The 14939-nt window shown below is 42.4% G+C and overlaps 2 protein-coding genes across 2 annotated transcripts in view; one reads left to right on the top strand and one right to left on the bottom strand.

Moving 5' to 3' along the window:
• Positions 1-14939, top strand: part of LOC309549796 (uncharacterized protein) — a gene marked incomplete at its 3' end in the record, with an annotated part of 90645 nt that overhangs the window by 8544 nt on the left and 67162 nt on the right. The window lies entirely within an intron of this gene.
• LOC309550695 (uncharacterized protein) overlaps positions 11681-14939 on the bottom strand; it is a gene marked incomplete at its 3' end in the record, with an annotated part of 321308 nt that continues 318049 nt past the window's right edge. The window contains 2 exon segments of the mRNA XM_082251029.1: positions 11681-11692; positions 11696-12561. Of these exon segments, the coding sequence (XP_082107155.1) occupies positions 11681-11692; positions 11696-12561 (878 nt within the window).

The following is a 14939-nucleotide window of genomic DNA, read 5'->3' as shown; positions in this document are numbered from 1 at the left end:
TCTTAGACATAAGAGATTACACACAGGTGACCTTCCCTATTCATGTTCAGAGTGTGGGAAATGTTTTAATGAAAAAGGAACCCTTCTTAACCATCAGAGAATACACACGGCTGAGTGTCCCTATTCATGTTCACAGTGCGGAAAATGTTTTAATCGTAAAGGAACCCTTCTTAGACATCAGATAATTCACACAGGGGAGCGTCCCTATTCATGTTCAGAGTGCGGGAAATGTTTTAATGGAAAAGGAAACCTTCTTAGCCACCAGAGAATACACACAGCTGAGCGTCCCTATTCATGTTCAGAGTGTGGGAAAACTTTTAATGAAAAAGGAAACCTTCTTAGACATAAGAGAATTCACACAGGTGAGCGTCCCTATTCATGTGCAAAGTGCGGGAAATGTTTTAATGAAAAAGGAAGCCTTCTTAGCCATCAGAGAATGCACACAGGGGAACGTCCCTATTCATGTTCAGAGTGCGGGAAATGTTTTAATCATAAAGTAAGCCTTCTTAGACATCAGAGAATACACACAGGTGAGCTTTCCTATTGATGGTCTGAGTGCGGGAAATGTTTTGGTCAAGAAGGAAGCCTTTTTAGCCATCAGAGAATACACACAAATTGCAGTGCCATGTGTACCGCCCCATCCGGCTGCCATTTAAGCTTAAGGGGGTGGTAAAATCATGACTTAACTGTCTACCTTTACCCATCCCTCCCCACATGAGGCAACAGGCGGGAAATCATAACAAGACGTGGGGCAACAAGTGGGCAATACATGAGCTTGATTTATTGAAGTAGCCGGCTTTTTATTGGTCCAACCAATGTATGATTATTAATACATTTGACACATTTGTTAATTCTATTATAAAAGATTTAAGCTTTATTTTATTCATATCATTACTGTGTGGTAATCGCTTATTCTGATCTTGTACAATAAAAACTCTTCGTACAATATTCTGTGCCGAGTCTTCTTTTTTACCAATGATTAGATGATCGGTGATTGGAATGTGATCAGTTCATAGAGTCATCCATTGGGGTTTTATTAGTGAGATGGAGAGTGGAGAAGGCACCACATTGACAGCCATTGGACGCCCTTTCTAAAGCCCTAAACTTTTTGGCAACCTGTCTATGACATTAGTCTTCCAAACTCTATCTCACTGAGCTAAGGCCAGAAGAGTTCCAGGAGTTCTTCTTTGTCCACAGTTCCCAAACCAAAAGGAGACATCCACCACATCTTCAATCTCAGTTGGGCACAGGAGTTCCTCATGCTATTCACCATATAATCACCTCTCTGTTCATCAGGGAAACCTTTATTTGGTCCACCCCACATACATGTACTGGTCAGGGTGGCCATTCAGCACAGAATCGCGTACCTCTACGTCATCTGCATTTCGGGGTCTGGATCGTCCATGCATGCTGCTGGTGCTCAGCTCCTGCTGGACACAGCGAGAGCCAATCAGCAGGCCCAGCGGACATGATGTCCACCAGCACCCGGCAATCGTTCCCGAGAGAAGCAGAACAGTGGTTTGCTGATGTAAACAAGGCAGATCGCTGTTCTGTTAGTAGGGAAGATGGAGATCCTGTGTTTCTACTAATGGAGAAAGGAGATACTGGCGCACAGAGTTTATATATAGTCCAGCCAGCAATAAATATTTAAAAATACCAATGATCAGGGTAGAGGGTAATTCATAAAACGTCACTGGTCTTTGGTTATGGAGGTACAATAAAGGAATGCACGGGACCACCTGCGGCTGCTGTCCTCAGAGTTGTGCCCAGCTCTGTATAGACTAAGGTGTAAGGCCTGTAGAAGGAGCCAAATACTCTGAGCGTGTAGCCTTGCTTCTCTTCTCATCTGGTACCTCCTATCCTTCCAGTGATGTCACTTCCGCTGTGCCTTCCATGCTGGTTAGCGTGGATTCTTGGGGCTCCTCCAGGCTCCCGAGCCAGCCATCTCTCTGCCCAGCAGCCGGAATAGGTGGTCCTGCAGGACGGTTCTAGGAGGATCCACATCCACAGACTCTGCCACCAGATAAGCACTTGTATATCTTACCTCTTTGGAGTGTTTTTAATCCTCTGCTACTAAAACCCCCTTTTTTTTTTTTTTAATCAAGAATTTTATTGAGATGCCAACAACAATACATTAATAACAGGTGCATACATACCTAATGTTACAGAATTACAAACATAAAGCTCCTATAGCCTCTACAGTTCCTCCCAGGTAACATTATAAATGCCATTATTGGCGCAGCAATCTATCTAGTACCAAGTCCGCAGGGACCAGGCCCGGAGTAGCCAACCATCTACCCCACACCTTCTCAAATTTGTAAGGGGAGCCCCTATGTTGATATATGAGTTTTTCAATGCGCAATTTATTACCCAACTGTTCAAGCCACATCTCGTGTGTGGGAGGTTCAGATGCAGTCCAATGTACTAACAAAAGTCTACAGGGCTCTTGCTACCGCCTCCCCAAGACATCTGTCCTGGGTGACCGTATTAAGCATGCCCAACAAGCATTGTCTAGGATCCAGAGGGACCACTACACCTAGAACAGTGTTTACTGTGATCACAACTTTGGTCCAATAGCGGTGCAATTTGGGGCATGCGCGGGAGTGACGTCATTGCGGCTCCGGCCAATCATCGCGCCGGAGCCGTCTCTTCCGGCCAATCGGCGCGCCGGAGCCGCCGAACCTGGAAGAGACCACGAGGGACCATGGCAGCGCCCACAGCGATGTCCGGGGGTCCGTGTCGGGGCTTCGTTTTAAGGTAAGTTACACATAATGGGCTAGTATGCGATGCATACTAGCTCATTATGCCTTTGTCTTGCAGGTTTTTTTTTTTTTATTTTTTTTTTTATAGAGTTTACAACCGCTTTAACTTTGATTGGACAAAAGATGTTAATAACAACCCATTTCTTGTACGTCAGATTGTAATGACAAACCCATTTTTGAGTATATTTAAACTCCAGCACGCTGTAATAAATCAGGTCACTATGATTCAGCCATCTTGAGTCTTGTCTGATCTCATTATATATATAGCTATATATTATCTGATTTGGTATCACTGACTAACAGGTAACAGGTATTTTGTACCTGAGGAAAATTTCCACAACAGTTTGGCGAGCCAGCCAGGAGAGGTGACGTCATCTGCGGACGGAGTGAGACATCTGGACTGCATTGGATACACTGAAAATATCTGGCCAGGTAAGCCCATTGTCTGCTTACAATGTTTTTCAGTCCATCAAATGACGTCCAGGTAACTCTGTTTATTTTTGACGTAATACCCTCTTAAAAGAACCTAAACCCTTAGTCGGTGTATATATTGTTGCTACTAACACTTGTTGCGAAAGGTGAGGTTGGGTCAACCCTCACCACTGTGGGTGTCTTGGACACGCAGGAACGTGACCCCCAGTTATGTTCTGGTAAAGCAATCTCATTTCGGAGTGTCCATTTGAGACGTAGCAAGCATTGAATGTATATGACTGTTTAGCCTGACATTTCATATACATCTAAAGGTTTTTATCTCTGTTATAGTATATATGTAAACATATGCATATGGTAATAGGTCAGGGATTTGGAAGTTATAGGTTACCGGCTTAGGGCCGAAGTCCATGTCAGGGACTTGGAAGTTATAGGTTACCGGCTTAGGGCCGAAGTCCAGGTCAGGGACTTGGAAGTTATAGGTTACCGGCTGTGTGAGGGCCGAAGTCCAGGTCAGGGACTTGGAAGTTATAGGTTACCGGCTGTGTGAGGGCAGAAGTCCAGGTCAGGTACTTGGAAGTTATAGGTTACCGGCTGTGTGAGGGCCGAAGTCCAGGTCAGGGACTTGGAAGTTATAGGTTACCGGCTGTGTGAGGGCCGAAGTCCAGGTCAGGGACTTGGAAGTTATAGGTTACCGGCTGTGTGAGGGCCGAAGTCCAGGTCAGGGACTTGGAAGTTATAGGTTACCGGCTGTGTGAGGGCCGAAGTCCAGGTCAGGGACTTGGAAGTTATAGGTTACCGGCTGTGTGAGGGCCGAAGTCCAGGTCAGGGACTTGGAAGTTATAGGTTACCGGCTGTGTGAGGGCCGAAGTCCAGGTCAGGGACTTGGAAGTTATAGGCAGTTATTCTATTTTTTTGGATAACAGTGAAATGGGAAACTGGGTTTCCGTAGATACCGACCAGGGGTAGATGAAAAAGGTCACAAGGACCACCGCTTTAGATTACATGCTTCAGAAGCATGGTGAATGGGCCACACAGCCAATCAAAAAGTTCTGTAGTTGGACAGCTAATAATCCTAGTTGTAGGATAAGACAAGAAGGTACCTTTGATACTAGGATTTGGCAGATTTTTTGTAAAATGTATGAAACAGATTTGGCAAGAACAAACTTAAAATCAGTTGCAGAAATATGGAAGCAGGAGAGTATGAAGTTGAATGAGTATGGATGTATTGTAAATGAGTTAGGGTGTGTTGAATTGTTTCATGAGAAAACACAGCAAATCTTGTATTCATAAGAAGAAAGTAAGGATGAGCAGTGCCCTTTCAATTTCTTAAGTGAGAGATGTATGAAGCAGGCTGTGTCTTCGGTATAAAAAGAGGAAGTATTTCTCGAAGTTTGTAAGCATGGAGAAAAGATTGTTTCTTTATCTGATAAATGAACGGCATATGATATTTTTGGGGTTATTTTCTATAGTTTAAAAAACTAAGATGAAAAATAATTGGTATACCCTTGAAACAGGGAATCTTTGGTAAAAATTTTGAAAATTGGCTGCTTGCCAAAGGGGGTTCAAACGTAATTATTTTTGTTCCTGTAATAGTTATAGAATTCATTTTTACACATTAAGGGTTACCGCAATTAACGTGACCATTGAACCCTATTGGCACTGAGCCAAAAGTTTTTTTAAAATAGAATAACTTTTTATATAATTATGGTATTTAAGTGGTATTTTAGGGGCATCCTCCGTAACCAAAGGGGAACCTCTGATCAGATTTTTGAAATTCGGGACAAAGTTTTTAGAAGATATTTGTTTGAAAGATAAAAGTACATTACTTCCTGTCATTATGGGTGTATAAAAGGTGACCTACTACACATATTGTAAAGACAGGACATTAGAGCAAAGAATTGCAACCACCCCCTCTCCCCCAGAAGATAGACAGTAAATAAGGTATTCAGCTAACCTGTGTCCGCATGTCCCATCAGAAGCAGTCCGAAAGGTTTACTGAATAACAGTAGCAGGGGTGGGAGTGGTTTCCTGCCTGGCTTCCAAAGGAAAAAGGGAAGTAATTTAAAAAAAAACAAAAAACAAAACACTAAGTTGTTAGTTATGCTGTGTTGAGTTAAAATTTCAGTGTTCAGTTTCAGATGAAGTGCCCATTAATCCAGTGTGTAGCATATGTCTCTTGAAATCAGGAAGAGATAGTCTGTCTGGGTGAACTGAAGGAGGGGGTTACAGGTTGCTCCCGCCCTTTCTCTCCCAAAGGTGATAAAACATTTACTTTGTTGAATGGACACGCATCCGGGGTTCTCACACAAGAACACGGGGGCAAACAGAGGCCGCTAGCATATGTCTCTTGCCAGCTTGACCCAGTGATAAAAGGATCCTCGGCTGTGTGCGGGCCACAGCCTGCAAGGAGCTGCTGGATAAAACAGGTGCAATGTATTTAAACCAGTTTACTTCCAGTAAAGGAGCAGGCACTAGAGGGGGAGGGGAAAAAAAAATGTTTGTTAAATACCCCCCATGACTGTTTTGAGCTGATGATGGCAGAATCTGAATCGTTGAGCCCTGTAAAAAAAGGCTCCTCTCTAAAGCCCTGATGAGACCCTTTTATGCATATGGATCATGTTTATACACAGAGGAGGGTAAGCCTGTAACTGGGTATGCAGTAGTAACAGCAATATATAAATAAATAAACAAAAGGAATGCAGAGGCATTAAATCTAAAGTTCTAAGCACAAGCAGCTGATGGTTTTGGCAAAGGCCTGTGAATTTTAAAGAGTTAACATTTACATTGACATGATTTTGGTCATATTTTTGAAAGCTTGTAACTTTTTGACTTCAGCTGGTAAGCCAATAAAGCATTCAGATATAATAGAGACTGTTCTTAGTCTTCCAGTGTTCCACTAAGGTGGCCATTTATTAAAAAACCCAAGGCACATGCAAGAGAGGACACAGAAGAAGCTGCAGGAAATGCAAGGGCCAACAGAGCAGCGAAGAAGGCTGCACTGGAACAGGTCCCTATACGAGTACTGACAGTCGCAGGAAAGCAACCAACTCCTGTAAGTATGGCAATCTTGATATCATTGCAGAAAAAGCCCCCTCACAGGAGCGTGAGAAGTGGCGGAAGAAAAGTGCAACACAGGATGTAACTGGTTGCTGGAGGATGGAGGAGCATTTCTGTCTGATCTCAGGCCCTATACCCGAGGATGGCAGCCGCAGCTCACGGATTGTGTCATATCTCAAAAACTCTAATGACCACCTTGGTAATGCAACACTGGTTAGCACCAGGTTTTCCTGGAGTAGCTGCAAAATATACTGCTTCTTGTCTTACCTGTGCTAGGTACAATGTTGGTAGAGCTGTAAGCACCCCACAAAAGCACTGCCTAAGCCAGACTGTCCTTTCCAGGAATTCAACTAGATTACATTGATTTCCCACAGTCTGGTCCCTATGCACATGCTTTGGTTTGTATAGACATTTTTCAGGATGGCCTGAGGCCTGGCCAGTCTCTAGGGGTAAAGTACAAACCACAGGAAAAAGGCTTTTGCCCCAGGTAATGTGCAGGTATGGAATTCCAGAAACTATGGAAAGTGACAGGGGTACTCACTTTAAAGGAAAGGTTCTACAAGAGGTCCAATCCACACTAAATATTGAGAAAGCCTTTCACACTCCATATCATTCACAGAGTAGCGGAAAGGTACAAAAGGTTGTATGGTAGAAAAAAAAAAAAAAAAAACACAAGTTGAGTAAAATAATAGCAGAAACAGGTAGATTGTTTTACGTTTTTTCCTTTGTCAGGAACACTCCCGAAGAGAGGTGTGGGTACCTGAAGCAGGTCTCTATTTACCACAGCAATTGCAAGCCACACACTCAGATCTCACTAGATGTGTTGCAGCGCTTCAAAAGCAATTGACAAAAATGCATAATAGTGTGTTTTCATCCCTACCAGATCCAAATGAGGATACTAAGTCATAAATTAAGGCTACTAAGAGTGCAATTGGTTACACCAACATCCCTCAAGGTAGAAGGGATACATGGATTCACGCCAGTCATTGAAAAAAGGTGGTACAATGATTTTCTTTTAATTTTTAATATGTATGGGAATGTTGGGTATAATGAAGGGGCAGGACAATAAAAGAGACAGACAACCTAAGGCCCAATGTACTGTTAAGTTTAAATACCAGGTAGCCAGGAAGTCAGGGTACTCAGGGTGCTAGATATGTTCACAATTACACCCAGACTATACCTGTGCTAGTAAACCCACTTGCATTAGAGGATCTAAATCAGACAGAGTTTTCAAAATCCTATAGAAACATTTCCAGTGCACAAAAGGACATGTTTATTCCCCCAAAAGTCGCAGGTTTCAAGAATCCTACAGTGTGTATAGAGTTCTATGGAAAAAACTGATGTGGGGAGGGTGGACTGTTCACAAGCACTGATAAACACATCCTGCCCACAGCTGACTGTGAACAGCCCATGAAATGAAACTTGCTTGCATTACAGAAATGAAACTGTTAAACATAAAATATGAGCCATATTAAATGACAATATGGACATTTCTCACCTAGGAGAAGCCCTCAGGTTTCTGTTGTTCTGACAGAAACTGGGGTATTATGCAGAAAAGTTATTAATACCCATTTTAACCCCAGGGTGGTCACATTCGGGGTTGGGAATCTGTTATGTCTGTGTCAATAAGGCCCATAGTTGACTTTCTCAGTCAACCTCTTCCAATGGTGTCCTCCCTTCCTAATGAACAGTCTTTTGGAGGTTTTGCCTTATCTCCTAAAATAATGAAAGTGGTGTATTTATATTGATGTTTATGATAATTATGATCTCTAGTTATCTGTTGAATTAAAATAATTATGTGTTTGGTTGATAAGGTTACCAAGGCCAAGGAGACAAACTATTTCAACTCTATACGGAAATAAGAAGTGATTGATGATGCTGAGTATGCTGTAATGAGAAATCTGTCACCTCAAACCCCCATGTATGAAGTAATCTCCACCTCAGAACCTTACCAAGACTCGGACAACCCCCACTGAGGTTTGCCCTCTGGGCCAGTGTCCCAAGTGTAAGGGGCTGCTCCCTTGGAGGAATCTGATAAGTGGATAGGTAGTTAGCGTGATCAATAAATTCTCAAGAGGGGAAGATGACGTGGCATACTGTATACGGGATACCTTGCTGGATATGCAGGATGCCTTGACTGGCATTTAGAATGGTTATCTTAAACAAAACGTCTTTCGAGTTAATCTCATTTTACTCTGATTTCTTTACATGTGTCACTGAGCTTGCAAAAGCTAAGAATATATCAGATGACCGAAACAGTGGAAATTCCCTATATCTCAGAATATCAACTCTGTCTGGACAGCTGACCGCAAAGCCAATAATATCTTCTAAAAGCCCCTTTGGAACTTTTATTGAGGGTCACCAAGAAATTTCCCTTATGACAGAGAATCACAATATAGATTAACCCAATGCTTACTATAATTAGTTGTTAACTTTGATTGGACAAAAGATGTTAATAACAACCCATTTCTTGTACGTCAGATTGTAATGACAAACCCATTTTTGAGTATATTTAAACTCCAGCAATGCTGTAATAAATCAGGTCACTATGATTCAGCCATCTTGAGTCTTGTCTGATCTCATTATATATATAGCTATATATTGTCTGATTTGGTATCACTGACTAACAGGTAACAGGTATTTTGTACCTGAGGAAAATTTCCACAACACACTCATTTAACTATTTTTGTATTTTTAAATAGACCTCTAAATGTTTCTGAAAGCTCACACCACAAAATGTACTCAGTCAATGAAAGGTAATGACTCTGTGACAGACCTAACCAGGACAGAGGCTTCTGGAGAGGACTGGGAACAAGCCTCTTACCCACTGACTATGGGCCCTGGCATTTAAGGGAACACTACTCTTTGGAAGGTGTATGCCTGGGGGATCCGTGGAGTGGTCTTGTTTCTGATTTAAGTTTATGTCTCCCCAAAACACACAGACTCTGGGAACTGGAGGTTCCATTTCCATATTTGAGGCCTCTATGCCTCAAGCCAGCAATGACTGTAGATGTTATGTAATCAGCTCAACCCACTGGGGCCTCCTGCTATAACGTGTTTATGGTAATTAGATCTCTCCCATTGTTCTATTGTCTCTGTCTGTCTGCTAGTATTGTCCCCTCCACCTAGGCTGGTTTAAGTGACCAGTTAATTAGCTCATGTTAAGTATATCACTGTAAGTTATAAGTTGCTAGAGGGGGAGTAGCGTAGTTCATGTTGGCTGTTCCTTAGTTGTGTTAATTATATTCTTGTTTACAGTTTGTATTGTTAGGGTAATATGATCAGGAGGGGATGTCCTCCTGTACGGTATGAAGTATGTGTCTGAGTTTCAATAAACAGTCAATCCTTTGGATTTTACCTCACATCTTGTCTGTGTACGATGTTTGGGGTAAAAGGGGCTGGTATCAGCTCTCAGTCTGCTCAGAACGGTTTGGAAGGCAGGAAGCACGGTTTGGCGGAAGGAAGCACCTAGTTGGGGTGTCAAGCGGTTCCGTCACAGACTCCATTTTTCTTCTGCTATCAATGGCCAACACGGGACAACACTTAATCCAGGACTTGGTGATCTCTGATCTCCTTTTGAAGTGTTTCTTACAGTCAGGTCCATACATATTGGGACAACGACACAATTCTAATCTTTTTGGCTCTATACACCACCACAATGAATTTGAAATGAAACAAACAAGATGTGCTTTAACTGAAGACTTTCAGCTTTAATTTGAGGGTATTTACATCCACATCAAGTGAAAGGTGTAGGAATTACAACAGTTTGTATATGTGCCTTCCACTTTTTAAGGGACCAAAAGTAATGGGACAATTGGCTGCTCAGCTGTTCCATGGCCAGGTGTGTGTTCTTCCCTCATTATCCCATTTACAAGGAGCAGATAAAAGGTCCAGAGTTTATTTCAAGTGTGCTATTTGCATTTGGAATCTGTTGCTGTCAACTCTCAATATGAGATCCAAAGAGCTGTCACTATCAGTGAAGCAAGCCATCATTAGGCTGAAAAAAACAAAACAAACCCATCAGAGAGAAAGCAAAAACATTAGGTGTGGCCAAATCAACTGTTTGGAACATCCTTAAAAAGAAAGAACCGGTGAACTCAGCAACACCAAAAGACCCGGAAGACCATGGAAAACAACTGTGGTGGATGACTGAATAATTCTTTCCCTGGTGAAGAAAACACCCTTCACAACAGTTGGCCAGATCAGGAACACTCTCCAGGAGGTAGGTGTATGTGTGTCAAAGTCAACAATCAAGAGAAGACTTTACCAGAGTGAATACAGAGGGTTCACCACAAGATGTAAACCATTGGTGAGCCTCAAAAACAGGAACGCCAGATTAGAGTTTGCCAAACAACATCTAAAAAAGCCTTCACAGTTCTGGAACAACATCCTATGGACAGATGAGACCAAGATCAACTTGTACCAGAGTGATGGGAAGAGAAGAGTATGGAGAAGGAAAGGAACTGCTCACAATCCAAAGCATACCACCTCATCAGAGAAGCATGGTGGTGGTAGTGTCATGGCGTGGGCATGTATGGCTGCCAATGGAACTGGTTCTCTTGTATTTATTGATGATGTGACTGCTGACAAAAGCAGCAGGATGAATTCTGAAGTGTTTCGGGCAATATTATCTGCTCATATTCAGCCAAATGCTTCAGAACTCATTGGACGGCGCTTCACAGTGCAGATGGACAATGACCCGAAGCATACTGCAGAAGCAACCAAAGAGTTTTTTAAGGGAAAGAAGTGGAATGTTATGCAATGGCCATGTCAATCACCTGACCTGAATCCGATTGAGCATGGATTTCACTTGCTGAAGAGAAAACTGAAGGGAAAATGCCCCAAGAACAAGCAGGAACTGAAGATAGTTGCAGTAGAGGCCTGGCAGAGCACCACCAGGGATGAAACCCAGCGTCTGGTGATGTCTATGCGTTCCAGACTTCAGGCTGTAATTGGCTGCAAAGGATTTGCAACCAAGTATTAAAAAGTGAAAGTTTGATTTATGATTGTTAATCTGTCCCATTACTTTTGGTCCCTTAAAAAGTGGGAGGTACATATACAAACTGTTGTAATTCCTACACCTTTCACCTGATTTGGATGTAAATAACCTCAAATTAAAGCTGAAAGTCTGCAGTTAAAGAACATCTTGTTTGTTTCATTTCAAATCCATTGTGGTGGTGTATAGAGCCAAAAAGATTAGAATTGATGTGTTGATGTCCCAATATTTATAGACCTGACTGTATATGATGAAGATCAGCCATGGAGTATATCTGAGGTGTATATCAGGGTGTGCTTCTTCCACACATGAGAGCTGTGATGTCCAGCAACATTCATATAGAAGACATTTCCTGCACTCAGAGCACTAATACACTGTGAGGGTTGTGTGGGATCCTTGATGTACTTTGTACAGGAAGACAGGACTTCAGTGACTAACACTTCCCTCACTCAGGACAGAAAAGTGGTTTCTCCCCTGTGTGAGATCTCAGATGGGTGTTAAGATGGGGCTTCTGTGAAAAACATTTCCCACACAGAGGACAGGAATATGGCTTCTCCCCCATGTGAGATCTCTGATGATTGCAAAGATGAGACTTCTGTGAAAAACATTTCCCACACTCAGAACAGGAATACGGCTTCTCCCCCGTGTGAGATCTCTGATGTGTGTTAAGAATGGACTTCTGTGAAAAACATTTCCCACACTCAGGACAGGAATATGGCTTCTCCCCTGTGTGAGACCTCTGATGCGTAACAAGGTTTGATTTTCGTACAAAACATTTTCCACAATCTGAACAGGAAAATGGTTTTAGTCCCGTGTGCAGTTGCTGATGTGTGTGAAGATGGGACTTTTGTGAAAAGCATTTCCCACACTCAGGACAGCAATATGGCTTCTCCCCCGTGTGACATCTCTGATGAATGACAAAATATCTTTTTGTTGGAAAACATTTCCCACACTCAGGACAGGAATAAGTCTTTTCATCCATGTGAGACTTCTGATGTCTGGCGAGACTGGACATCTGTGAAAAACATTTCCCACACTCAGAACAGGAAAGTGGCTCCTGCCCCGCGTGCGATCTCTGATGTTTGTAAAGAATGGACTTGTCTGAAAAACATTTTCCGCACTCAGGACAGGAATACGGCTTCTCCCCCGTGTGAGATCTCTGATGCGTGATAAAATGGGACTTTCTTGAAAAACATTTCCCGCACTCATCACAGGAATATGGCTTCTCCCCTGTGTGTAATCTCCGATGTGGGTAAAGATTGGACTTGTCTGAAAAACATTTCCCACACTCAGGACAGGAATACGGCTTCTCACCTGTGCAAGATCTTTTGTGCACATCAAGATTGCATTTAAAATGGAAACTCTTCCCGCACTTAGTACAGAAAAACCTCTTATCTGTTGGAAGGATGGCACTGTCCCTCACAGTCTGAGGTTCCTCAGGATAAGAGGAATATGATGGTCCGGCACTGTCCCTCACAGTCTGAGGTTCCTCAGGATAAGAGGAATACGATGGTCCATCTACACTGTGTGGTGCCTGATGGACATTTGAGGTAGCCGGGTTTTTTCCTGGACTATACTGTGTGATGTCCTCATCTTCTACTTTACCGTCTGGCGACAAAGTGAGACAATCCTCTGAGGTTTTCCTCATCTCCCGTCCATCTACTAAAATAGAAATACAAAGATTATTACTAGACATCAGCAGATTGGTTCCCCTAAACCAGGACTCCGCCCACATCAGGCAGCTTTGTCTCTGAGGATCTTACTATTCCATCCTCAAGGTAACTAGTAAATGGGTCCTCTGATCTCCTACCAGTTCATTTCTTTACTCATGGACCTTAGTCAGAGAGTGAGGAAACAACGAGAACTGTCTTTTATAGGAGTGACAGTGATGAGGGGATTATATGACGAGTGTCCCCTCCCCCTCTATCACTCATTGCCATCTTCCCAACACAAGAAGTTCTGCACTTCCTTATTTAGTCCATGATTTAGTCATAAATAACAGCGGGGCTGAGCTCCCCGCCAGAGGTCAGAGAGTGAGGATGGGGGGAGAACAACCAAGATGAAGACTGGACTGATCCTGAAGATCACTATCATTGGGTTACTGACTCCTCCCTCATTATCACTTTCTGTTTAAGGTTCCAAAGTCTGAGGATGTTATCACATTATTATCACCATGTAAAAGTCTGTCCTCCAATCAAATCATCAGATATAAAATGTCCAGCTGGTAGAAAATGGATGCAAAAGAAGTAAGGCTTATGTAATGTACAACTTATTATATAGGATACAAAAGTTAGGACTATACAGTATCAAAATTATGTACAACATAGAGTATATAATGCAGGGGTCAGGAGTATGTAATGTACAACATAGAGTATATAGTGCAGGGGTCAGGATTATGTAATGTACAATATAAATTATACAGTGTAAGGGTCAGGACTCATAATATTGGTATTCAGTAATCAGTGGAAGCTTAAAAGTTTACATGAGACAAGCTGCAGAGGTCCCACACCGCTGCCTCCCGTCTCCTGAGACTGCACTCAATGACTTGGGTCTGATACTATACAGACATATCCCTCCACCCGATACAGCCAGCAAATATCAGAGCAAGCAAATCTGGGAAAATTGCCATCAGAGATCTTGCTAGACCTGGGCACTCAGTCTGGACTAATCAGAGAGCAGTATGGGTGGAGGAATGTATTTAGTGTTAATGACCCACCTGTGCTGATCTCTGTAGGAGTGTCCTCCTCTATAAATGTCCCCGTTATTCCATCCTCCTCCATCCTCTCTTCTTCTTCTGCTTTAACCTCAGCTTTTATATCTATCAGATCTTCACTCTAAAGAAAATGAGAGAAAAATCATCTGTAAAATATAAGCTCACATAAAATAATCCTCACATCATCTCCACAAGTACATGTTCTAGATACTCCATCGCACCAACCTTGTAACAGTGAGGGATGGTGTGACCTTCCTGTGTGGAATCCCAGGAATACAGAGGACGGGGACATCTCTCTGGTGGGTTCCTGGTATTAGGTGGCTCCATCATATCCTTGTGTCCTTCTGAAAACTCCTCCATCACTCCATACTCCTCATCCTCCTCTTTATACTCTTCTTTAACATCAATATTATCATCCTTGAGGTTTCCACTCTGAATATATAATAAAACAATCATTGTAACAAACATGCTGTGTATAAATTATAACTACTAATAATTGTCACTCATCTACCTGAGTACACTGCCGGGGTATAAGATTAATACTTCTAAAGGGCCAAACACACTATAAGATTTTCTGAAGTCTTTTTCCTTTAGATTTACCAAAACCGTATAATATGAGGTCAAACCTAAACACTTTCAATTTGTATGCAATCTGGCAGGCCCTTGCACTACATAGAAAAAGGTAAATCTGAAGGAAATCTAACCACAAAAGTTGGATAGTGTGTATCCAGCTTAAGATCGAGGATCTTTCTATCAACATTTCTCCCACAACTCTGGGCACCTTACAATCCGCTTACTCGTATCACTAGTGTACCTGTTCCCTCAAATACCTCGTTATTCATGTGACACCTTCTCCTCATTATACTAAGCTAACCTTCCTTCTTTATTTCAAGACATACATTTATCCCTGAAACAATGGGATGCTTACTGTATAATATCTCCTGGCTAGGCACGGTAAATGTCCTCACAATGTGGTTCC

Source organism: Pelophylax lessonae (assembly GCF_965119305.1).
Source record: "Pelophylax lessonae genome assembly, chromosome: 3".
Lineage (NCBI taxonomy): Eukaryota > Metazoa > Chordata > Amphibia > Anura > Ranidae > Pelophylax > Pelophylax lessonae.
This window is presented reverse-complemented; position numbering and strand designations above follow the sequence as displayed.